This window comes from Bemisia tabaci, chromosome 1 (genome assembly GCF_918797505.1).
Source record: "Bemisia tabaci chromosome 1, PGI_BMITA_v3".
NCBI classification, from domain to species: domain Eukaryota; kingdom Metazoa; phylum Arthropoda; class Insecta; order Hemiptera; family Aleyrodidae; genus Bemisia; species Bemisia tabaci.
Genome location: NC_092793.1, coordinates 45045738 through 45071259, shown reverse-complemented (window position 1 = coordinate 45071259; position 25522 = coordinate 45045738). Strand labels below are relative to the sequence as shown.

General features: G+C 36.9%; 1 protein-coding gene across 5 annotated transcripts in view; it reads right to left on the bottom strand.

Annotated features, from left to right (window-relative positions):
- Nucleotides 1-25522, bottom strand: part of kis (chromodomain helicase DNA binding protein kismet) — a 252200-nt gene that overhangs the window by 26925 nt on the left and 199753 nt on the right. For all 5 annotated transcript variants that reach the window (XM_072301409.1, XM_072301419.1, XM_072301422.1 and 2 more), the window contains 6 exons: nucleotides 22433-22575; nucleotides 21735-21877; nucleotides 16475-16682; nucleotides 8475-9744; nucleotides 5454-5721; nucleotides 3701-3977 (listed from right to left, as the gene is read on the bottom strand). In XM_072301409.1, the coding sequence (XP_072157510.1) occupies nucleotides 3701-3977; nucleotides 5454-5721; nucleotides 8475-9744; nucleotides 16475-16682; nucleotides 21735-21877; nucleotides 22433-22575 (2309 nt within the window). The remainder of the gene's footprint in view (nucleotides 1-3700; nucleotides 3978-5453; nucleotides 5722-8474; nucleotides 9745-16474; nucleotides 16683-21734; nucleotides 21878-22432; nucleotides 22576-25522) is intronic.

Here is a 25522-nt window from a genome sequence, read left to right as displayed (position 1 = left end):
AGCCTCTTCCTCTACAATGAGCCTGTTAACACTGAAGTACGTTTTAGAGACACCTGAAAGAACTTCAACAACCTTGTCGTTAATTTCATTGCAATGCTTATTTTTAGGGGCCAAAATTGCGCAGTTTGTGAAATCTACGTTCGAACATGAGGAAGCTATCTTTTCCAGAAATTTCAGTAATAATATCAGTTTCAGTAATACTGCTTGTCGGTAAATCAATGAATTCCGGCATGGCCTTTTTTAGCAGAAAGGTAAATACCATCACCTATTTCGAGTTAAAATTTTGCAAACTCCGCTTCGTCTTGCAAAAATCTCATATTTTGAGTAAGTTTTCTGATTTTGAAAAGAGGTCAAAGTGGTGAGAATTTGATTGCATTTTGCACCAATGTTTGGCGAGAGGCATGCGGAACAACGGGTAAAACCTGTCTAAAATCACCACCCTAGACGACAATTTTTCCTCGAAAAGGGATATCATTACCCATTCTCTAAATAAGAAGTCGGTCGATGCATGCCAGAGAATGCGTTATAACCATGGGAGCTTCGCCCCAAAAAATGATCGTTGTTTTCCGAATAGTCTCAGCCTCTCTTGAGCTAACCGTGAGACTCGACACAGAATTCTCATTCAGAACCGAAGGAATTTTGAATTTGCTATGAACCGGCCGACCGTTAGGTAGCAACGATGCGGAGATACCTGTCCAAGCAACGGAGATGACGTCTAAGTTTTCCTTTGTACAATAAGCAGTAAGACATTCTTAAACGAAAGTTTTTCCCGATCCTCCTGGACCATCAATGAAAATCGCATTACACGTGTAAGATGGATTTTGGATGAGACTAATTATTTCAGAAATAATTTGATGTTGCTCTGGGTTAGCGGCAGAAATCATGGAATCATAGTTTTAGGGGGAGGAGAGTCAGGCTCTGACCCTTGAAGATTCAGGTTAATAGGAAGCAATTCCGGAAGATCAAATGATGATATTGAAAATCCATGAAGTTTTAATGTGCTTTCAATAGCAAAAAGCCGATCAACGTAGTCGACCGACCAACAAAATAAAGAGAGAGGAAGAAACGAAGCAAATTTGAAACAAAGTTGGAAAGAGAAAAGAACAAATAAGAATAAAATGTCCATAACAATAAATAATGTTGTTAGCAATACGTGTGCGCACCGCTGCAGTTAATAAGTCAGGGTCAGTCAAACCGCCAGGATGCCTATCAAGAAGTGGTGAAGCGGAGTAGCTGAGAGATTGCGACGGAATGTGGGTGGTGAGTGACGAACGACAATGCGACCCAAACCTTCTTTGAGGTTGGTGGGAGGAAAGCTATACGAAAGAAAACGGAGATAGCCGAAAGAACGTGGTGGGAGGGGTGGCTGAGACCCTAGTGGGGGTATCTAGGGACGCGTAAGCAGGTAGCGGCCAGATGACCGCTCGAAACAGCTGAACTTTACTCGTCGATAAAAGTAAGAAAATTTGAGAAAATCGAAAAAACAATTACAGCCTGCAAATTTACAGATCAGAAGCTTTCATTTAAAAAAAACCCCATGCAAATCGGTCCGGTGGTTCTCTCAAAGTTAATGTCCCAAAATGCGGACTTTAGTCTGAATAAATGGGAGAAAATTTGAGCCCAGCTAAACTTCACTCGTCGATAAAAGTAAGACAATTTGAGAAAATCGAAAAAACGATCACAGTCTGCAAATCTGCAGATCACAGACTTTCATTTAAAACAAAAATCATGCAAATCGGTCCAGTGGTTCTCTCAAAGTTAACGTCTAAAGATTCGGACCTCCGTTTTAATGCATCGAAGAAAATTTGAGAAAATTATGGGAGAAAATTTGAAAAAATCGAAAAAACGATCACAGCCTGCAAATCTACAGCTCAGGGGCTTTCATTTAAAAAAAAGATCACGCAAATCGGTCCGGTGGTTCTCTCAAAGTTAATGCCCCAAGATTCGGAACTTTGCATTTTAATATATAGGATTCTTTCATTGGTAAAAAGCTTCATTAAATGCTGTGCTACTCAGGAACGCAGTAAGTAGAAAAATGAGTTTTGAGAAAATGCACACAGTAGCGCCCGAGCAGGGTCATTCCACACCTAGGTAGTCCAGGGGGTATTTTTTTTCCCATGCAAATGACCCAACAATATTAATTTTTGGACTCCTTAATACTTCTAGTTTTCGGAAATATATGGGGTTTACCTACATTTTGTTTTTTTCTTGCAATTTGTGTTTTGTAACCCTGTCGCTTAGCCTTATCCTACTGTAAAAAGAGTGACAGCACTGTTTTCTGATGTTATCACCAAAACCAAGTTTGGGTTTATGTTTACATTCGTCAAGAAATAGATAACATGTGCTCCTGCAAAGTTTTAACTTTTAAAAGTAATTACTGTTTATCATATGTGACTTTTAAAATTTAGTATACTGACGGTCACATGTGCAACGCTAAACAGGGGTTTTTATATACTTTCCCATTTTTCAAGGAGAGAAAAAAAGATAATTGAAAACAGATCATCAGCAGTTGAAGCAAAAACCCTTGGCTTCATTATATAATTTAATCAGATTTTTACATTCATAAAATTCGCTGAGTTTCCACTTTACACTCCACCACTTCCAAAATCGGTCACACCCGTAACGCAGCCTTAGAGTTTTTTCTGAGGAATGGAACAAATTAAAAAAAAATTCAGACAGACTGTAATGATCTACATAAAAAGTTCTTTCTGCTACTGCAGATAATTTCTTAATTTAACTCCAAGAAAGTGTCCAAATTCTTGTTTAAAGTTAAATTGTTGTCACACCTGTAACAATGGAATGACCCAGTAGAGAATTTCATTGAACAAATTCTTCATTTTTCGTTGAGTTGTTAATAATAACCATTCAAAGCTCTCCTCAGGCACTAGCCAGATGAATAAAAATCAATAAATTCTACCTGCAAATATAACCTAGAACCCAGAAACACAACTTATATAGTGCTTCAGTGTTGAGCCAATTTGGACTTTTCGCCGTTTTACTTTCCACACAAACAAAAATCGGCACAAAATTAATCTCCTTCATCCAGCATATAATAGAGCATTAGAGCACGCTTATGAATTATTCAATGGTGTCAGTGTAGCGCTTTGGCAACTCAAATTAGCGCTTGAAATGGCAAGTCCTTTTGCCACTGGGTCTTAAACACTACTAAAATATATGGCGAGACATCTCGCCATGGGGACTTGGGAGGTTAAAGAGGGCCTTTTTCATTTCACGTTAGTCATGACAACAGTACTTATGATGGACTAGATGCTTACAGGGTTACGTTTTGGGCAAACAACGAACAAAATTTGAGGCTACAAATTGCCAAAGAAGGGTACCATTTCACTCAACTCGAGACAACAGTACAGTTCCTTTACAGAATAATGGGGACTCAATGCTATTTTGTCTGAAATTATGTCTATTCTTGTGCACTTCTTACTCTCTCATAACTATCTCTGCGTTAGAATCAAGATCAATGACTACAGCATGCATGCGAGCATTTAACGACAGATTCAATCGCTGACCAATAGAAGGAATTCAACCTCACAGCACCGGCCTCTTATTCTTAGATGCTACCGATGACTGGTCAAGTGCAGTAGGATAGAAAACACTAGCGTCAGCCATATGGTCTTGATATGGAGAGAGTAATAACCATTCATTCAATTTCTTCAATACAGCATACTAAATTCAAAACAATTACCTAGATGAGAGATCCATAGGTGCTGGTGAGGCAACTGCTGTTTTGAGCGAAGGAGTCTGCGTTACAGTGTGATACTTTAAATCAAAAGGCATAGATAGCACACGTGGAGCTGGTGATGAATGTTGATGAGCAGGCGGTGGCTGCAATGATGTGGTAATTGGAGTTGAGCGCCGAGAATCAGGTTCTGATGTTTCCTCTGTTTCAAAAACGTTCGGTGAGGAGTGCTTCAATAAATGTGATGCTTGCAGGTTACTATTGAGAAGCGCATGAAGTTTAGCTGCAGAAATAAGAAGAACTAAGTATTATATGCATAGTTATGAAAGTATGTTTGTATGATTATATGACCCTCAGACATTCTGGAGATAGTCATGCACTCGCAAATCTGGCCAATTCCTTAACGTAAGGAAGATTTTGGCCACATCTGAAAAGGTTGAATGAGTGGCAACACAGAGGTACATTAACGATCAGATTGAGACTTAAGGTTAGGTGATACAGTCTTGAGTTCAGCATCACCACTCCCATCTTCCTCATGTGAAGTGATTTGATTCATTCATGACCCCTTGTTTAGTAGTTTGACTAAAGCCTTGGGTGAGATAGGAATGTGGTGGTTTATAAGTGGAAAACATACCTTATTAACTTAATTTCATTTCTGGAAACTTCAAACTTAATTCCATTCCATGTTTGGAATTATGTGAATTACTCTTATGTTCTCTACTTATCAGCTACATCATTCCTATCTCAACTAAGGCCTTGGTTAAACTACCATTATTTATATGTGCAATGGCATTATCAAAAATAAATCTTGACAATCGTGACCCTGTGTGAGCAGTTACATGCAAGAGCGTTTTGAGCACTCTCACAACAACAAGCGTTGTTTCTCTGCAGGAATTATACTTTCAAATGTTTTAACATATACATTGGTTTTTCTCCTGCCAGGGCCAGGAACTATGGAAAACAATTCTTAGCAAGCCAATACTTTAAACGCCTAACCGACTCATTGTTGGCCTTGAGTGACTGATAGTTTTAAATCAAGTTCATCTAATTCACTGTTCGAAATTCAAACAATTCCCAGTATTCAATCCTGAAAGGAAATAGCACAGATTTTCTATAAAATATTGGACTCCAGCCAATAAAATATTTCAGATTTTTGGCTCAAATTGGTCGAAAAGTTTTAAGTTTAAATAAATATGATAGTGTTTTTATTTGTTTATTTAATTTTATTTTGGTAAAGGAAAAACATCAGTAAACCCATCCTCTAGTTATTTAGGTATGAGTTCTGGTTGTGTTATTAGTTGAATTACCATATACTCACACTTACAACTCTTTTAACATCTGGTTTCTTTACTCTTTAAAAACTGGAAGATTAGAAGGTTTTGGTTGTTATATTCAGCATACCTGTAAGTTTCAGGATCTTTCTTAAAATAATTGCATGTATTCATTACAAGTTTTCTTGAATTTGATAATTCCTTGACTTTCCAGGGATTTGGGGCATGATACTCCCTGAATTTATTTATTTACTTTTCAAGGGTTTTTTTTTTTAGGGGGGGGGGCGTGAGGAAAGGCATGATACCTTATAAATATTTTTCTAAGCATTCTAAGCACCAAGTCTCTTGAAATTGAAAGAAATGAAATTTTTTGGGAGGAGCAAAAAACTTGAAGGTTACACAGCAAAACAATTCCTTGACAAATTTGCCAATCTGAAGTCATCGCATTGCTCCATTGAAAATTTGAAAAATAAAATTTTAATGCGCACCTCTCTCCGTTTCCACATCGATAGCAATATGTCTTTTCCTTTTCATTGGTTGATGAGCTGTGAATTTATTGAGCCCATGATCAGTTGTAATTGTGATAACTTCAGAGCTCTCAGACACGGAGCGCGGAGTTGAGGGCTCTCTCTTTGGTATGATTTCCGGATTAACTTCTTCTGGCACTGAGTAGGCAGAGAAGTTTCTACCGACTGGCCATTCCCCATGTTCTACACAGTGTGCAATGTGTTGAAGTCTCACTTGAAGTGCATGATCCTGTGAAAAGGGCAGTTTTTCATTAAGGGTGCAAAGCAATGGTAAATGAAAATAATCTGTTCAATAAAACCCTTATTGCTGCACAGTTAAGTTGCCTAGATGAAACAAGTGATGGTGGACTAACCATGCTTTTTACAACTGTTCGGCACAATAATCTTTAAAAATTTAACTTTCTCATTTTCTATTTCCAGGAAAACAATGGAGAAGTAAATTTTTTGGAATTTTTACACAAATTTTCTTGAAAAGATGTAGTATCGATACTTTTGTCAATATGCGTAGCTTCTATTTTATAGCTTTTTAGCTCTAGGGAAGATTCTTCTCGCTCGAAATCGGGAGATTTTTCGCACGCAAAAAAGCACTATCCGGATCCGGTATTATCTGGTTTCAACCGGATACCTTAGCAAATTAGCTGCTGGATACAAAAAATTGATATCCGTATCTGGATCCGGTGACGCGGAAAATCCATTTCGGCCCAACTCTAGACTGAAGTATTTTTTAGGTCATCTCTGACAGATTTTCCAACAACTTCAGGTGAATCATATGGGTCAGCACTCAGCCGTTCGGAATCAAAGGAGACATTTAATATTTACTGATAAGGTTTCACTGGTTCGCGTTTGCAGACACAGCTGATGTAACAAAAATGTGCTGTCAGATAAACCGTTTGATGGAGTGCAGTTAATTGTTGAGATATTCAAGCTTCAACAAGTTGCTACATGTAACGTGCAAAGATTCGTGTTTAGACACATATTACCTCTAAAAATATACTCTGAACAGTCCCCTAATTTTTGAGAATAACCTTTTATCTGAAATTTTAAATTACTTCCAAGAAAAACGGATTGAATGGAGTGCATCCATAGTTAACCTCATAATTTTGGTGGGTTATAAGAGAGATGTGTCTGAAGCTTAAAACATAATTTTCAAAGACTCTAACAACGGGTATACGAGGTCTGTTAGATTAGAAACCGGATTTTGGTCATAACTAGCCTACTGTGCGTCCGAATTAGGTTTTCTTGATCTTTCCTGATAGCTGGAAATATACTTAAGAACGCTACGTTCACAGATTTGAAAAATCCTAATTAGCTTCGTTGGTATGTGGCTTCAAGTATGGCAACCTCATGGGTGTTTTGCGATTTTTATATTTGACCGAACTTGTCTCTCTTTTATCTGTCTTGCACTAAATTTTTCAACCCACAAGTATGATAGGAGTTTCGTTTTCATATCGTAGCCGTACACTCAAGTATTATCACCGAAAATTATCCTATCCAAAAATGTAGGATCATTGTTAGAACGTTCAAGCAGCTATAGGGAAATTAACATTGTGTTGGATTTTTGTTCAACGGACAACAATCAAGGGACAAGTGTACCTGAAACTCGATGCATGTCTACATATTCTATCAAAATTGTATGTACAGAGTCTTCAGAAATATATTAAAATGTTTAGCAAGCTCAAAACGACCATTTTCGAGACTTTTGGCCGCACTTCTTCCACGTGACAAATGTTAGTTGCCGTTGATGGTCGATTCCCATGCTCCTCATCTTCAACGAACTCCTGATCAATTTTGAATCGTTTAACCCATTCAAAATAGTGAGAACAACTCATTCAATGATCTTGGTATACTTTACTTAGCATACCAAAAGTTTCAGTACAAGGTATACCGAGCTTAAAACAAAATTTAATGTTAAATCTTTGCTCTATCAGAGATCGCATGATGAATATCGCAGAACGCACCGGGCTTCCTCTTATTCAAGATTACACAGAATGAACACTGATCAAAATAAACAAAATCTCTGAACATAGCGTTCTTTAGTATGTTATCAGCTATCAGAAAAGTCCAAGAAAACCTAATGCGGACGCACGGTAAGCTAGTTATGACCAAAATCCGGTTTCTAATCTAACAGACCTCGTACTTCATTTCGAAGAACTTAACACTTATTCAGAAAATTGAGGCAATCCTAAATTCTAGACCTTTTTGGCCAATTCCAAAAGACATTGCTGATCACTTGCCACCAACTTCTGGCCACTTCTGCAATGACTGAAAAATCAAACACTAACTCGGTGGGTAAATAGAACCTCGCAATTGCAAATGTGAACTTGTTGGAATATGTAAATCAACAACAGCAAAGGTATGAGTGGCAAAAAATCGAATTAGACGGTAAGTACATTCACAACACTTCAGGATGAGTTTTTGCCCCATCCATGTTAGGAGCCAGGATGAGGGTCGCCCGGGGTTGGCACCCTGAACGATTTCGGTTGCATATGTGGCATATCTATTTCCTGGGCTAGGCTACTCACTTGTCCTGTTCTCTTTGCCTACATACAAGCTCCTCTGATCTCCTGGCTATATGTTGTTATTTCCATCCCTTTCTTCCCTCATCCCTACAGGATAAGCTTTAAGTTGGAAACCCCCCCCTGCATCGATCCAGAGGCTACTTGTAGACGCCATCTTTTTCTTCCGGGAAAATTACCTTGGTTTAAAAAAAAACAGGCCGGACTGCAGGAGTTCATTCTTATCACATAAAATGAGGTCACTAAGGTAAAATCTTATGTTTCACTAGTAAAGAAGCATCTTTGAAGCATTTGAGCAACCCCTTCTAAGCGGCATGCTTTAAATAATGTACTTTTGAACATGGTTGAAGTTGGGAGAGCAAGACAATAACTTAAATTCTCTAGGCATCTAGTAAATTTCTTTTCTTACAAGAAGGAATTCATAAAATACAAAGAGAAGAGCCTAGAGGTAAAAACATGAACTTACCTTTGGCCATTTGATGGGATTCTGATAACTCTGTGTAAAAATATTCGCTATGGATGAATCAATCAAACTAGGATTGCCTTTGTTGAAAGGACTAGTAACATTAAGATTTGGTTTGTTTTCATTCACAACAATAGCATCAATTTCCGGCAATCGATTCATTACTTCCAATTCAGGAAACATTGCTTTTAATTTATCTACACTATCAGTTTTGCCAACTTTAAGGTCAAAGGAATCGGCAAAAGATGGTTGGACACCAACTTTGGCAGGCTGAGTATCTCCCTTGATGATAGTTTCAGCATGGGCACCAGCTTTGTCACCATTTTCAGTCAATTTATCTCCCTTTGATGATAATACTGTCTTCATTTCCAGATTTTCAGGCTGAGACTCCCTTGCTTTATCATTTAGAATTTCATCATCCTTTGGATTTGCTTTTAAACGTTCTTCCTCCCGCAAATTTCCCTTTCCATTTTCATCATTCTCTAGATTTTCAGCTGGATTGCCAACCTTTTCATCTGTTTTTTTACCTGATTGAGCGTTGTCCAGATTATCCTCACAGGTTTTATCTGTATGACTAGTTTGTTCTTCAAGAACTTTGATTTCTAACTCTGTGTCAATTTTATTGATTGCATCATCGTTTGAATTGTTGCTTTCAACTTCCTTACTATAAGTCTTTCCACTTTCTTTTTCATTACTTTCAGTTTCGTTTCTGACATCACTATTTGCAGGATTAATGACATCTGCTTTTCCTTCTTCCTCCTCTTTACACCTCTCGCCTTCCATTTCTTCTTTCAATTTTTCGTCTGGTTGCTCTGCTCTCAATGGTTCATCTTGTACCTGCTTCTCTTCTTCTTTTAGAGGAATTTCCAGGTTTTCAGTTGAAGTCTCTTCTTTTTCTTCATTTGTGCCATGATTTTCATCCACCTCCATCTTGTCAGGATTGTCTTCGCTTGCTTTCTCAACTATGAGCTCAGATTCTTTCTTCAGATACAATTCTTCTTTGACAGGGACTGATACTTCAGCGGAGCCACCATCTGGATTCTCTTTTTTCTTGCTATTAGATATTTTTTCAACTTGCAGAGTTCCTTCCCCTTTTTCTAATTTGAATAGAATTTGATTACGGTCAAAACGGATATTCTCCTCCGGTTTCTCTGTTTTGACCTCCGTTTTCAATGTGTTAGATACAGCTGCTAATAGGTTCTTCTTGACAATCTCATGGAAAGATAGTTCAGGATCATTTAAAATAGTGTAGTCAGATCGGCCCAAACCATGCCTGAAAAGAGGGGAAAATGGTGATATTACAAGACACTCTTAAACCAATAAATTGTATAAATCAGGAAATTTAAGGTAACTGCACCAGTACCCGGAATGGTACCAGTATCCGGAACATCGCTCAGTTTTTCGTAAAAAATAAGCGGTAGGTACATCAGTGCAAAAAGGGCATCAGGGTTTCACAAATTACACTCAGAGGGCGCCACCTTGCAATAAGTGTGATGGTCGTGCGCTCCTTTTATTATCTGTACCATGCTTCTATAGTGACGTATTCACAGAGCGGTTCGTTCTGTGAATACGTCACTATAGAAGCATGGTACAGATAATAAAAGGAGCGCACGACCATCACACTTATTGCAAGGTGGCGCCCTCTGAGTGTAATTTGTGAAACCCTGATGCCCTTTTTGCACTGATGTACCTACCGCTTATTTTTTACGAAAAACTGAGCGATGTTCCGGATACTGGTGCTGTTACCTTACATACAATGGAATCTTGATCATTTCACACTTGATTATTCAACACCTCTTTTATCACTTTAAACAATTTACTCACCTTTGAAACAATGCTTTTTCAGACACGACACAGCAGAAACTGGTTTTTAGACCAAAAATTTAATGTATGAGTGGTTCTTCGTATTTCATTTCCAATTAAATGGCTATGTGATACAATTACAACAGAAAATTGGTCAAATTTGTGTTTACTGGTTTGGTTACAAGCAGAGCCTTAAATGGCAATTTTCTGGTCTTATTTTTGGTGCTTTCAATTAATCAACATTTTCGTTGTGCAATATCCTAACCATCAGATTATGTTTAAAAGTTGCGAGTCTACAGTATTTGTTATTAGTGATCCTACAGACCATAAACAATTTTCCACAGAGAGAGACATTCACTTGGTTTTTTTTGTTATGAAATCAGCCATATAATAGGATGAAAATGTATGTAATTCAGGGTCATTTTATACTAACCTGTTGAGATAAATATCATTGCTCCCTTCAGTTCCTGAAGCTTTAACTACATTTCTTTTCATGCTATTAGCAATGAATTAATCAAAAACAAACAAAGGCACCAACATGTCGCTAAAATTCAAATGTCTTGAAAATGTGGTTAGTGGAATCTCTGATACTCTTTTATCATGAACTTTCCAGTTTTTGTCACTAAAGCGTCAGTTGCCAAGTATTCAAACAAAAAGGAATAATGCATTTCCTCAATTGTTTGGGTGCCTTTCCGCTTACTTTAGGAAAACTAACCTTCTTCGTCTGCAGTAAAAAATGACACTGAATTACATAAATTTTCATCCTATAATATGGCTGATTTCATAACAAAAGAAATCAAGTAGTTGCATCACATGCCTAGTTATTGACACTTCTTTTTTGAAACTTCCACCTTGCATAACTAGGTATTTGAAGAGAAAGGAATAATGCAATTTCTCAACTGTTCAGGCACCTTGCCACTTACTTTTGGGAAACTAGCCTTGTTTCTCTGAAGTACATAGGCTGTCCCAAAAGTACCCGGACTGGTTCTGTAACTTCAAAACTACGATAGATATAGACATGAGCTTGGTTTCATTTTAAAGATCAACTCAATACCTATCGATTAAGACCATGATCAGCACAATCAGATAAAAATTGACCGAGTTATGGCAATTTGAAATCAGTGAGTAAAGTTTACCCATACGGTTTTTCAGGAAGATTCTTCATCCACGATATTGATACCTAAAACTATGATCTGGTATTATGTTTTCACCCAAAAACTTTGATGTAATGCTACAACAACCTGGCAACATTGCCCTGTGGTGGTCGGTTGTCGCCAGTTGTCGTCGTCCGCATTTGGGTCAAGAGTCCAAAGGGCAAAAATCCCCGACCGACCGGGCACACCCCTAACGGGTGGAAAGCCGCACTTAAAAGCTTCTTGGATGCTCCATCAAGACATTGTGCGGCCTCACAGCTCGAACTTTACACGTGAATTTATGAATAAAAATGAAGTTGAGAAAATCCTTCAACCTCCTTATTGCCCTGACTTGGCTCCTTATGATTCTTGGATGTTTCCTGTGCTTAAGAAGGAGCTTCGCGGGCAAAGATTCGAATCGAGGACCGAAATCCAGAATGCAGTTCAGAACTTTTTCAACTCCATCCCAGGGGAAGAATTTAGGAAAACAATGTTAGAAAAGTGGCAAGAGCGCATGAGGTTTAATGGACGGTACTTTGAAAAGCAAAGGGAAGTTATGGAAGATTCGTAGGAGGGCAGAAACGAAGAAACGAAGATTAACTTTTTGGATCCTGGTAAGTGAAAAATCTTCCTTAAAAACCGTAGGGGTAAACTTTACTCACCGATTTCAAATTGCCACAACTCGGTCAATTTTTATCCGATTGCGCTGATCTTGGTCTTAATCGATAGGTATTGAGTTAATCTTTAAAATGAAAGCAAACTCATGTCTATATCTATCGTAGTTTTGAAGTTACAGAACCAGTCCAGGTACTTTTGGGACAGCCTATGTACATTCCATCACTTTTTCTTTCTTTCCAACAAAGTTTCTGTTGAAGTGTTCTAGAAGAAAGGAATAATGCTGTTTCTAATTGTTTGGTTCTTAACTTCATTCCTAATTATTTTAGTGAAATTACTTTTTTTTGTCAAAATTGAATTTTTTTTTTAATTTAAAAAAAAAAAAAACCACAACTTGCTTTCCCTTTTGATATGGGCAAGTACCATTTTAATGAAACATTACGAACAAGAACAGTCTTCAGTCTTGTACTAGTACTCGATAGAGCAAGACATTTTTAGACTCAAATTGAAATTTTTTATAGAATTTCTTCACTTTGTTTTCCCCGCAAAATGGTGTGGACCCAGCACCATTTCTCCACCTTGTTGAAACATTACGTGGACATTCAAAATGTAAGAATATAAATAAAAATATAATCTTTGGAAAAAAGAAAAATTCCTTTGCATAGTTAGTGACTTTGGCAATGCTGAAGTTACGGTTAAAAATAAAGGAAGGGAAGGGGGAATAAAGTGAAAAATGAATTCTGGATCAAATAAGTGTCAAGTTACAATTAATGATACGTTTCATGGTTAATTTAACTTTGGCAGCTGAAAAACAAAAATACAAAATCGTAGAATTTGCGCGCTTGTAGCCAATTTCGAGGGTTGGTAGATAAAAATGGGGATGCACAATGACATGAACAATTATCTTTCAAAGTACCCAAATACATGTTTTTATTCTTGAATCTTCGGAGCTCTAGCTGTTTTACCATTGCAAAAAAAAAAAAAATCGTCAAAATGGGAAAAAAGCAGGATTTTGCCCAGGGCCGAGGGGTGGTTTTTGGCCTTACGCAACACTTAAAAAAAATTTTTGAATTTTTTTTATACACTGAATACTAATTTTTGTAAGCTTGGTCAACGATTTAGGGGGTAGAGTTATCAAAATTCGGGAGTGACCTTCAAAGTAGGACACCCTACTTGTCATACTCCTATCATTGTAGGTCTCAGGGTCTAAGTCATGATGTGCATAGATACTTCGGATTTTTAATTATATATAATTAATTGCTTCTTGGATGATTTCTTTAAAAATATCACTGATGTTTCTCATTAAGGTCAAATGAGGGGTGCTTTTACGGGCTGTACCTGTCCCACCCCAGATTTATTAGACTTCACCATTTGTTTGCATATTATTAAAGATCTGTATAGAATGTGTCATAATTTAACATGGATGCTTCTCTAGCCGAGTAATGGCCTTGAGAAGTCTGAAGGCCGATTTTGGGAGAAAATTCGAAAATTCCAATATATATCGCGCCATTTCAGGTTAACCCTGTTAGAGAGACAAAACTCTTTCAAGCATGTTTATGCAAGATTTGACCAATGATGGTAAAGATCAAACCTTGCCCTGTTAGTTAAAAATCAATTTCTTCAAGTCATTAAGTTCTTCGCCATTCTTTAAAATGGCTTGAAAGAAGTCACTCACCCTTGTCGGAGATTAATTTTTTCAACAGGGTTAGTGCTCTTGCAGTAAAAATTTCATTCTCACTTCTCTTTTTTATTTAAGGCTTGCTAAAAATACCAGTGGTGCCATACTGTTCTGCTTAAATTCAGAGAAATTATTTGAGTTTCTCGATATTCCGGGACTTTTCTTCATCAAGCTCCTTTCGCAAAGTTCAAGACCTTTGGTTTTTCATTAAGTGCTGTCCGATAACTAACAATTTCATCAATTCCTTTCTGTGAATAGGCTGTCACTCTAACGTTGCTAAATGTTATTGGTAAAAAATGAAGAGAATTTATACTTCCACGGATTCATGGGATTTTTCAGATATTATTGAATGAACAATTGTTAGATTTAGATTGTAGTAATCAAGGGTGCAAGAGAATAATATATACCAATATTCATTGCTTAAAGATTGTGTACTAATTGACAATCCATTTTTCTCTAATTATTGTAGAAATAAGAAATTATCCAGTTATTACTTTTACATACCCTCATGTACACACATTAAGATAATTGTTTATATTTCCTCCTGGGAAGGTAACAATAAACTCTTAGGAAAAAATAAAAAAAAAAAAAATTCCTCTAGATATTTTCAGAGATATTTGCATATACAGATGCAAATCTAAACAGAGACTGTAATTGAAGGCACTCGAACATGCATCAGCGTTGGAATTCCAAAAGACCTGCCTCAAGATAGCAGCATTTTATAAAAATAATTTTCCCAGCATATCATTCAAAATTATAGAGGTCTTGTTCTGAACTACATTGTTTCTGAATTTGAATGCAACTGATTTCTGTGAGAAATTAGAAGGAGCATACACAGAGGCCTTTTTTCCTGCTGGGTATTTTACTGGGAGAAAAATCAATCAAGGGACTCTACTAAAATAGAAAATCAGTTTTTTTTCAGTGCCTTCATTGACCAAATTCGTAAACTTTCGAAAATTTTAAATTCTTGCTCGAATTGCGGCAAAAATGGTGCGGACACAAAATTTCATGGGTTGTTTGAAGATTGACTGACTGCATAATCGCGATCTTGCAGGTAAATACTACTCTAAGAATCAAGGCGTAGGGGTTTGCATACTTTTTAGGCTTTAATAAAAAACATGCATGGCTTGAAGGAAACAAATCTATACATTTTTGCACTATGTCTGTACTTCTGGACCGCCCTTAAAAAATTAGTACTCTTTCCGGGCTTCCCAGAAATTCCGGACTAATATACACCCTGTCAGTCAGGGTGTGATCAGAAACAACTTTTTTGAACCAAGATTGACGATCAATGGCTCTGAATAAATAGTTGTGATTGTAATTTGAACTTTCTACGCAATGACACTTAAAATTTACTGTAAAAGATAAGGCTGAAGGTAGGTGAAACGTAAATATGCATTTGCAGATTCTTCGTCTGAAAAGCGCTTTTAGTTCCTGCCACAAGAGCAACGGTGCAAGATTTGAATTTCAACAACTTTGCAATCTTGGCCGATAACAAATATGATCATCTGCAGTTGTTCAATATGAGCAAATTCAGTGCAAGGAAATTTGTTAGGAATGAAAATGTATTTGTTTTCAGTGATGAGATGAGTGATTGTTCATTTTTGTCAATATGCAGATGGTGATATTTGTTTATGGACGAGACAGCGAAGTTGTTGGAATTCAAATTATGCGCCACAGCTCTGATAAAGGGAACAAAGACTGCGTATCCGTCAAATAAGTCGAGAAAAGAATACCTTTCATGAGGAAGAAAGAAAAATTTCTAAATCCCTAACTTATTGAATCTATCAGTATGTCAAAGATCAATTGATATAATTCATACATCAATGTTCTATTTACACATTTCAGTAGCATATTACTTAAAAGAAAAAAAACAGGCTGATAGATGCATGTACAATTATACACCTGCAGTTGGTGCACCAAAATTTTGAAGAAAATGTGTTGTCTATCAGCGCAACAACTAAAAACAATACAAATTAGCACAGTTGATCCCCTTGTATCACTAAATATTGCCATGTTGTCTCAATACAGGGGATTTAAAAAAAATTACTCATATCCAGGGAAATTCAAATCAATATTCACGGATAATACACAGCAATGTTGCAGTGAGAGGCTCTATATAAACTGATTTGCTGCCGGTAATATGACTATTAAAAATGAAACTTTAAAGGGCTTGGTTGAACAATCTTGATGAAGAACAGTTTTGGAATCAATGACTAATATAAAGAGAACAGAGGTGAGAATATTGTTGACATAAAGATTTTTGCATAATTAACCATTCCTAAAATAGTCTGAGGGAGCACGGTGTAAAAATCGTACTCAAGAGGTCAAAGAATCAGACTATTATTTGCATTGCAAGAAACTGAAACATTAGACTATGAGAGCAAGGTTTGATTTAAACTATCACTGGCTAAAGTAACTCTCTAACATCCCATATGTACTTGCTAAAAGAATATTTATGGCCATTCTGACACGGTAAGCATGAGATAGATTGTTGAATGTAAGAAATCTGCACTTATTACCAGAATAAGCTTTCAGGCCCATTCTTAGACCACTTAAGAATCTGGTAACCGTCCGCAAATTGCCAAAACATCATACAACACTTACAGTGTAGACCTTCAATGAACAAAAAATTTGAAGTACTGGGATCCCAGGATCAGCCTGGAAACAGTCCTCCAAAATACCCTTACTTCCACTATGGTACAGAGTTTTTATTGACCACTGCGAACCACTCTATATAACCTTGTATATTTTATCTAAGAACTGATGCTTACTTTGCAACTCCAATCAGCAAGTCTTTATCATGTTTTCCAGGGACCCACCAATCCGGAATGTCAGCTGATGGCTGGCATAATTTTAGTCGCTCATCTAGTAATGGATGAGGCAAGATGACTTCTCTAATTTTACTCAATAATTTCAGTCTTTCAAGTGCTCGTCTTGCTTTATCTTCCGGCAAAGGTTCAACAGGCATATCAGAGCTTTCTGCAACACAATAAAGAAATTCTTCGTATAAATGAGTAAGTCTGAAGTATAATTCATTGACCATGTATGAAGAACATAATTACTTACGCCTGTACAGCGGAACAGACGAGAGGCACATCTTGGGTTTTTCTTTATCCCTTGACACCGTAAGCACTGCAATGTCAGGGGTGCCTAATATATTCCCCAAGGTGTAATAATTGCACAAGTATACCTTCTTTCATTATTAGCGACAATTAGATTTTCTTTTTGCAGGGGACGAATTTTGTCAGGAAAAAATTAAAAAAATTGTTATTTCCACAAGTCAAATGGTGACAAATTGTTCTAATGTACTTGCACCAATTTAGGAGGTTCTGCCGAGAGAAAAAGGTCCGAATTCATTTTTAATAGGCCACCCTAGTAAGACAGCTACACTTGAAGCAGTGGAATTTGCATTCATTGTGCATTTCGTTTCTTCAAAAATCATTGTTTCTTCTTCAGGCCACGCATTGCTTACTATTCAAACTTTCAGGGTTGCCTTGATGTCTTCATCTTTGAATTCCCAGAATTTCCCAGAATTATACGTAGTATACCGCCTTTGCGATCGTTTCGACCCCCCACTCGATACAATAACCGAGTCCCTTAGTTCCTTACCGAAAAGTGACTACCGCGAACTTCTGAGATTTTCCAAAGTATGTAAAAGTTTATTGATCCATCAATAATTCTGATTTAAAGTTGTTTCTCATTCTGGGGCTTTCTAGTTAATGTGCAGTGAATACCAAGAGTCTACGTTACTTGGTTTTTTTAAAGAAAGCCTAAGAATGCGCCGCGCTGATTTAAAATATGCATGTATAATCAGAAGCAAGCGAACTGATTCGAGGATGGCTGACCAGGCCAGCACTCTTCGAATGAGAATTTTACTCCTCCGTTTCGTTCATAACGTTACTTTGACAGATCTCCATACCCCTGTTATGCTTTTCAAGATTTGGTACCACTGCTCTGATAGCCAATGCAGTCGTAAGTGCAATCTGTGATGAGCCTCGAGACTCATTAGACCATTTGCTAAACGTGGCTCATACAGGAATCCACTTAGCCCTCTCTTCCCCACGTTCCTGATCACTGCGTCGGCGTGTTCTAGACGAACAATCCTAATGACGGTCGCCAAGCGAGGCCGGGATCCTCAGCCCCTTGCCCAATTACTCACGCTAAATTAACCATTTCACCGTCACGCTAGGATTCGTCCAATTTTCAAAAAAAATTGTTTCGCGTATACTTAGCAATTTTTTTCTTACTCTCCGTTAAAACACGAATTAAAAGAGGTCTCATTCATAAAAATCGGCCGAATAGAAGAGAAGTTACAGTATTCGAAATCTAAAGAAATCAACAAAACTTCGAATTCTCTAAACAAAAAATAAAATGAAGGGGAAAAGAAGATATGTATAAATTACAATTAGATAAAATTGACCTCAGAATTTGACAAGCAATTCCATAGTATAACGGAGAAAAAATTGGGAGTAATTACAAAAAATTCGCCTCTTGCAAGGGGCTTCCTTGTAAGAATTTTGACCTGAAGACAAGGGTTGAATAGCAACAGTACTCCATATATTACACAGTGAGCCTCAACGAGTTAAACATGTTTTATATATCCAAATCGAAAATTTTTTATATTTTTAACTACAGTGTCTCTTGAGTCGTTTGAGTAAAAAAAAAAAATCCGTCAAGATTCGAGAACGTAAAGGCGCTTTAAAAGTATTCTGGGGCTATATTAGCTAAATCACCAGTAGTAAATCCCGTTATATTATTAAAAAGAAATTGACTCCATAGTTTAATGCCTTAGTTTCTTAAAAACGATTATTTGAAGCACTCAAACATTTATACCACCAGTTTTAGCCATGAGGTGATTTCCTGAGAGCCGATAATATCACGAATTTCTCATAGAACCTTTCAAAAATGGCTTGCTTTTTGGGCAGCCGATTCGGCCATCAAACCCGGGTTTAAAGGGAAGCTGATAATAACACAAACCTCTGAGAAACATTTTGAGATAGAAATGGATTCTGTTCAGCATATCGATGCATAAGCATTTTCACACGTAGAATCTAATTTTCACGTCGCGGAGTGGACATATTTTGATTTTTTCGATTTTATACGGAAAATTGATGGTTCTTTGGGATTGAAATTACTTGTAATTGTTTCTTGAAAAATAAAGGCACCCAAAATGACTATAGCATATTGACTTTTACATATGTGCACTCACGAAATTGATTCGTAAATTCAACGAGTGAGTACATCGACCTGGTATATCAAGTTTCTGCGATATTTTACGGCAAATCGGTAGATTTTCGGGATGCAGATTTCTTACTTTCAATTCATGAATGAATAAAGCATGGACATGGTTGAACTTCTTTGCATGGAAAGACGTTTAGAATAACAAAATCACGACATATTTAATGCAATTGCATTTATATCCAGTCAATTTCTTTTCAATAATATAACGGGATTTATACTACCGGTGATTTGGGTATTTTAGCCCCAAAATACCTTTAAATCGACTTTATCTTCTAGGAGTTCGACAGAATTTTTCCTTTCTTCGCATAAATTATTCCGCAGCACTTTTCTTCAAGAATCTGATAAGATTTTGTTGGGGGCAGATCAAAAAACTTAAATTCGTTCGAATAGCTTTCTACATTTACAATACACGGTCTCGTCAAAATGCGTCTTTGAAGTGTTGGATCGCATGAATTCTCTTGTTGTGCTACTTGCCTATTTTGAAACCTCTGTAAATGAAAACTAAAGGGGTTGATATGTGCGAGTTAATGACGCGCCTTATCAACGCATTGTGTTGGAGTTCACTGCTTGTTTTTAATTTCCCCTGACTCCAAAAATTTCCAATTCCCTGACAGTCATATAAATAAATAAAAAAAAAAAAAATGCTGACTTTCACTGAACTTTGAACAATATTTCCAGTTTACAGATTAAGTCATGGGAAGAGGCACTCAATAGTTGGTAAAACTATGAAAAAGCCTTAAGAATAACCAGAAAGCGTAAATGGTGGAAAGATCAAAGATGTTTTAGTGATAAATCAATGTCAGAAATGGGTCTGTTGCACCCAATTCTTTTGATCCATTTTCTAGAGGTGTACATTGCTCTGAGCACAATGCATTTTCCCCATGATTTGTAGACCCCCCAAACACCCTAAAAAAGCTAATAAGAGCTCAAACATTTTTGGCGGGAAAATTTAAAACTAAGAATGGCAGGAGAGTATAACTGTTGTGTGACATCACAACTTGTGCTCTACGTTTGTTTATTTTACGAATACAAGAATTTCCCCATAAAGAGTAGAGACAAATTTTCAGATGGAACTCTCAGGCTGTTTGAGGCCGTATTCATCAAATTTTCTTGCGATAATAAGCTCTTTATACTCTCTAGTTGATAAGAACATCCCTAGAAATTTACAATTTGCATCAGATGATTTAATTATTTCCGATACATGAAAGCATGTTACGAATGTGAGGTTATGTAACAAGATGGAGGTTTGAGGTGTGAGGTTATGTTCACATTCTTATTTAGGATACATAAGACTCTTATTTTCATGGTAAAACTCTCATATGATGTAGTTTTAGTTTTCTTATTACCAGAAACTGTCTGCCATAGCAAGATATAGCTTTCTGCATCTAATTTATTGGGTATTGGATCCTTAGATTGTACTTTTTTGCATAAAATATGTCCAGCTCAGCTTGGCTAGCTGACTGGCTGAGGGATCACTATAAGAAAATGTTTACTTGTTTAAATCTGTCTGCTCGTAAGTAAATTAGTTGAAAAGCTGATTAATTTAACATTAAGTAACATTCTCTGCCAACCATGCACCAGCTAAAAACTGTTGGTACTTGATCACCCGCCTCATTGAGGAGTTACCCCCTCCGTTTAATCAATTGCCTGTTGGAATGAATTAATGGTATTTAGATAAACACATAAAACTACTTATGCAAAGAGTGTGTACAAAAACTATCCAGTTATGATAACGAGAGCAAATAGTTTAGTCGGTTCCCATCATATTTCTAAAACTTCCCATGATAGATAGCGGTCGCAGTAAGCAGGATACTGATCAGGAATACCTAACTCATACATTTTATGTATTGAAATACTGGACCGATAAGTCATCATTAAGAGACAAACAATGGATACTAACTTGGTTCTACACAATATATCCAATACATGCGTCGATTTATTTGAACAAAGATGGGTATGTAGCACTGAATTGATCAGCAATAACCCTTAGAGGAGAACATAACCTCACTTTCGGGACTTCCTTAGATGTATTAAGTTGAAGTGATTTTACAACATCCGTTGATAGTGTTGTAAATTAGAGGATATGATGAACTGATAGCTGTGAGACAATTTGGAAAGATAAATCACAAATTAACTTATAATCGTGAGAAAAATGACTTTGGATTCCATACGGGGTAACTGGTGCATCAAAATGGCAGGAAACATCGTACAAGTTGTAACAAGGGTCGACCAATAATACCAATGAGAGACCTTTGTTTGAACTTTGAGCTTTATTTAGCATGGGCAGCTTGAATATCAAACTAAGAATGTTTTTAACCACACCAATCGTTTTCTTGTGAAAATTTACATATGATTTGCTCATTACTTTCCAGATCCCTCCTGAGTGCAACAGACCCATCCTCGGTATGAAAGACTGGTCCACGGCAGAACTAAGACCGTTTGTAAGCACACCAACAGTTTTCTCAAGAAAAATTACAAATAAACACGTCAACAGTCTCCAAATCCCTACCGGGTGCAACACCCCCATACCAAGACTTTTCCCATGAATTCCCTAGCTTTTCTTAGACGCTACCAATTCCCTGACTTTCCTGAGTTCCAGGGCCACCAACATCCCTGCTTGTTGGAGAGATGTACAAATTCCATGATTAAGTGCTTGAACAAAATCTGTTTAATTTTAGCTGGTCTAAGAGTATTATTATGTAGGTAATGAGGGTATAAATTTGATTTTTGTTTATTTTTATCAATGTAGGAAGAAAAGTTATACTACACATGTTCATACAAATAAATTACCTTCTTCTTCTGATGGTTTAATACCACATACTCGCTTACACATTGCACAAAAAGCTCTGAAATAGTCTGTGATGGTTTCATCAAATTTCTTGTCTAAGCGAGATAGAGCTCGAAATTTGGTCCAATCGATTTGGTTCTTTGTCCTGAGAAGAAAGGAAAGAAACAAAATTAGAAGATCAAAAATTCCAGCAATGCGAAAGGGGGGGGGAATACATGGATGAGCTTTGAATTAGAAGCTTCAATTCCCATGGATAAACCTATTTTTTACTCAGATGATACAAACAACTGCACTAGATGTTTTTTTGAGTTGAGCTTTGCAAATTAAGCTAGTTTTATTTTGTTACATTATATGATTAATTAAATTGTTTTATTAGATTATTCTTATTTTCAATGCCACTGATCAATAGGCTGAACAAAAATGTTGCAGTTTGGCTGCATACCTACTTCCATGGGCTTAGGAAGAAACTATTACAGCATAGAGAATTTTATTTATTACGATTTTTTGAGCCTTTAAGCTAATCTAATAATTCTTTAATATTTTGCAAATTTCTAAAAAATGTATGATTTACCTACAGTTTCTAATTTCAGTACGAGACATCTATTTCCTATGTCTAAAACGCTGTAATGTGGACTTACAAACATTTTTTCGATTAAAGAATCTTCTTTGTTGTTAAAGATTTAACAGATTGAACCCTTACCTATCAAATTCGACGCCGAAAGATGAAATGGTACGGTAAAAATCAATTTCTTCCCTTCGCGACCATTTCTTCTGGTTAATTTCAAGCCTCTGTCTTTCTCTTTCTCGGACAATTTGTTCAAACTTCTCTCGCCTCTCCACCTTCTGAAAGCAAAAAACCAGGCAAACAAGCAAATCTATAAGAGAGTATAAGTTAGTTATGAAGTACGTAAAAAGACATGAAATATTAGCCAATAATGTGACAGTTAAATGGAGATACTTAGCGATGTTTTCTCTTGATGATAGCGCTTTCTGTCAACTTAAAAAAAAAGGCAGTTTACTCTGACAAGAAAGGTATTACTTGACTTGCTGCTGCCAGTGACGGCAGGAATGTTTCCTGCTACCGATATTTCTGTAGACTATCATTATCTCTGACAAGGAGTTTGCGTGGTTTCTATGTAAAAGTGACGTATAATAACTTGTCTGACGTTTACATACAAAGCTGAAATAAAATTCTTTTGTTCCAGCACATTTGCCAACAGGTTTCTGAGAGGCCCCCAAAAGTTCCCCAAACTAGCTGGTTTGGGATGGAAACCACTTCGTAAGAAACTTCATCCACAATTTTTGATTCCGAGGTCCACAATTACATGGTTAATTATATTAAAAACCTTGATTTTCAACCTGTGTCACTTAAGTCGTTTGGGCAACAGATAAAAACGTATCGCAATTGTTAGCCTGGCACACACACACACATCGATTTGTAAGAACAAGCTCTCCTTTAAATTCGAATTTTTCATAAATAAGACACACTCCAATGCAGTGAATTGAACACTGCTAGCGTCTCAGGGAGGCAAGGGAGGGCTCCCTAGAAGCCCATAGGCAAGAACACAAAAATACGATAAGATATTGGTTTCACATGAGCTTCCATTCACACCTAATAACGATAAAATTAGGAGCAGACTTATCGTGACAGCTATTGGTACATACAGGGTTCTCCAAAAGTCACCTACCACCCCTGTAACTTTTTTCCTAATTGAGATAGAAGTTGGAAACTTTGGGAATGTTCCTCGGTCTAAGGTAGCAACTTTTTGGTCCCCCCAAAATTTTGAGGGGCTAACTTTTTCTTTCAAATGGCAACCCCCCCTTTTGTGATACCTCATTCGAAAAATAATAAAAAAAGAAAATTTTTGGCGCAAACCGCAGGTCAAAATGTTGATTTTTGACAAAATGGCGGCCGGTCAAAGTTCAAAATGGCGGAAATTTGGCATCTCCGTTTTTCATCAGCGGATTGGTCTGAAACTCAGAATCCTAGGGTTTTTCGGGACGAGAAAAACGATTCTGGCATTAGTTTTCCAGAAATGTCAGTCCTTTTCAAAATGGCGGCAGATTAAAATGGCAGCTTAGAGCGGGAAGTGGATATTTAGGCTGCTTATCGTCGGATTTGTATGAGACTTGGTATCCGGGGGTATTTCGGCACGAGAAGAACGAATCTTTTATTGGATTTTTGAATTTTTATTAAAAAGTTTAAAATGGCGGCGAAAAAATGACGGAAAATCCATATTACGGCTGTTTACCGATGGATTTGCACAAAAGTCAATACTCTGGTGGTTTTTGGCTCGAAAAAAATTAATCTTTCATTAGATTTTTGAAACACTGAATATCGTCAAAATGGTGGCGGAAGAATAACGGAAAATTCGCATCCACCATCGCCATTCGCATTTTTTCTGTCATTTTAAAATTATTAAAAAATTCAAAAATCCAATGAAAGATTCGTTCTTCTCGTGCCGAAATACCCCCGGATACCAAGTCTAATACAAATCCGACGATAAGCAGCCTAAATATCTACTTCCCGCTCAAAGCCGCCATTTTGAAAAGGACTGACATTTCCGGAGAACTAATGCCAGAATCATTTTTCTCGTCCCGAAAAACCCTAGGATTCTGAGTTTCAGACCAATCCGCCGATAAAAAACGGAGATGCCAAATTTCCGCCATTTTGAACTTTGACTGGCCGCCATTTTGTCAAAAATCAATATTTTGACCTGCGGTTTGCGCCAAAAATTTTCTTTTTTTATAATCTTTCGAATGAGGTATCACAAAAGGGGAATTGCCATTTGAAAAAAAAAGTTAGCCTCCGCACCCCTTAGGGGGAGCCGCCCCCCAAAATTTTGGGGGGACCAAAAAGTTGCTACTTTAGACTGAGGAATTTTCCCATAGTTTCAAACTTCTATCTCAATTAGGAAAAAAGTTACAGGGGTGGTAGGTGACTTTTGGATAACCCTGTATACATCATTCTAGTGAACCAAGTTGTTTGTCAGACTAGGATCAAGCCCATTTGAGATACACAATACTTGAATAATGTTCACATTCGCACTTTGCGTTACCATGAACTGAGCATCAAATAAATGATTCAAGGAAAGGGGGCATTATAAAAATTCCTAAAATGTCAAAGCTTCAAAGAAAGGGGGCGTTTTAAAAGTTCCTAAAATGTCAAGCTATACTTGCAAATGAAACAAGGGGTAGGAATTATAATGAGACAGAAAGGAAAATCATCTATCCATTACCAAAAATAGATCCACATTGGGTGTGGTTAGTAAAACTCCCAAAACCTCATAGCTCAGTTTGCAACAGTGCAGACTATCTGTCACAGTATGTTATTTAAATGGGCTATCTGACGTCAATTATTAAAAAATTTCGTGATTTTTCCTCTCTGCACAAAGAAACTTCTGTGATGACTTCAAGGAATGATGTTGATTTGTTCTCTTCAAAGAAAATAGGATGAGGGCAGAGATTTTAAAACATTGCAAACAAGATATTATGTGGTTTGGTAGTTTCACCGTCGACATGTTCAAAATTCATAAGAGGGGAACATTATTTGTAAAAAAGAAAACAAGAGGATTTTCATCCTTAAAATTCAAAAGTAATACTGAGCATGCAATCATATTCACATATCCGATTCAGGACGATTTGCAAAAATAGCGAACAATTAATACTGAGCAGAACTGCAGAGAATCACTCGAAATGATAAGTTTCTTGAGCAAAATCATGAATCTATTGATTATCTACAGTTAGATTAGATTTTTATGAAAACCTGCTAGAAATATGCTCCAGGTCT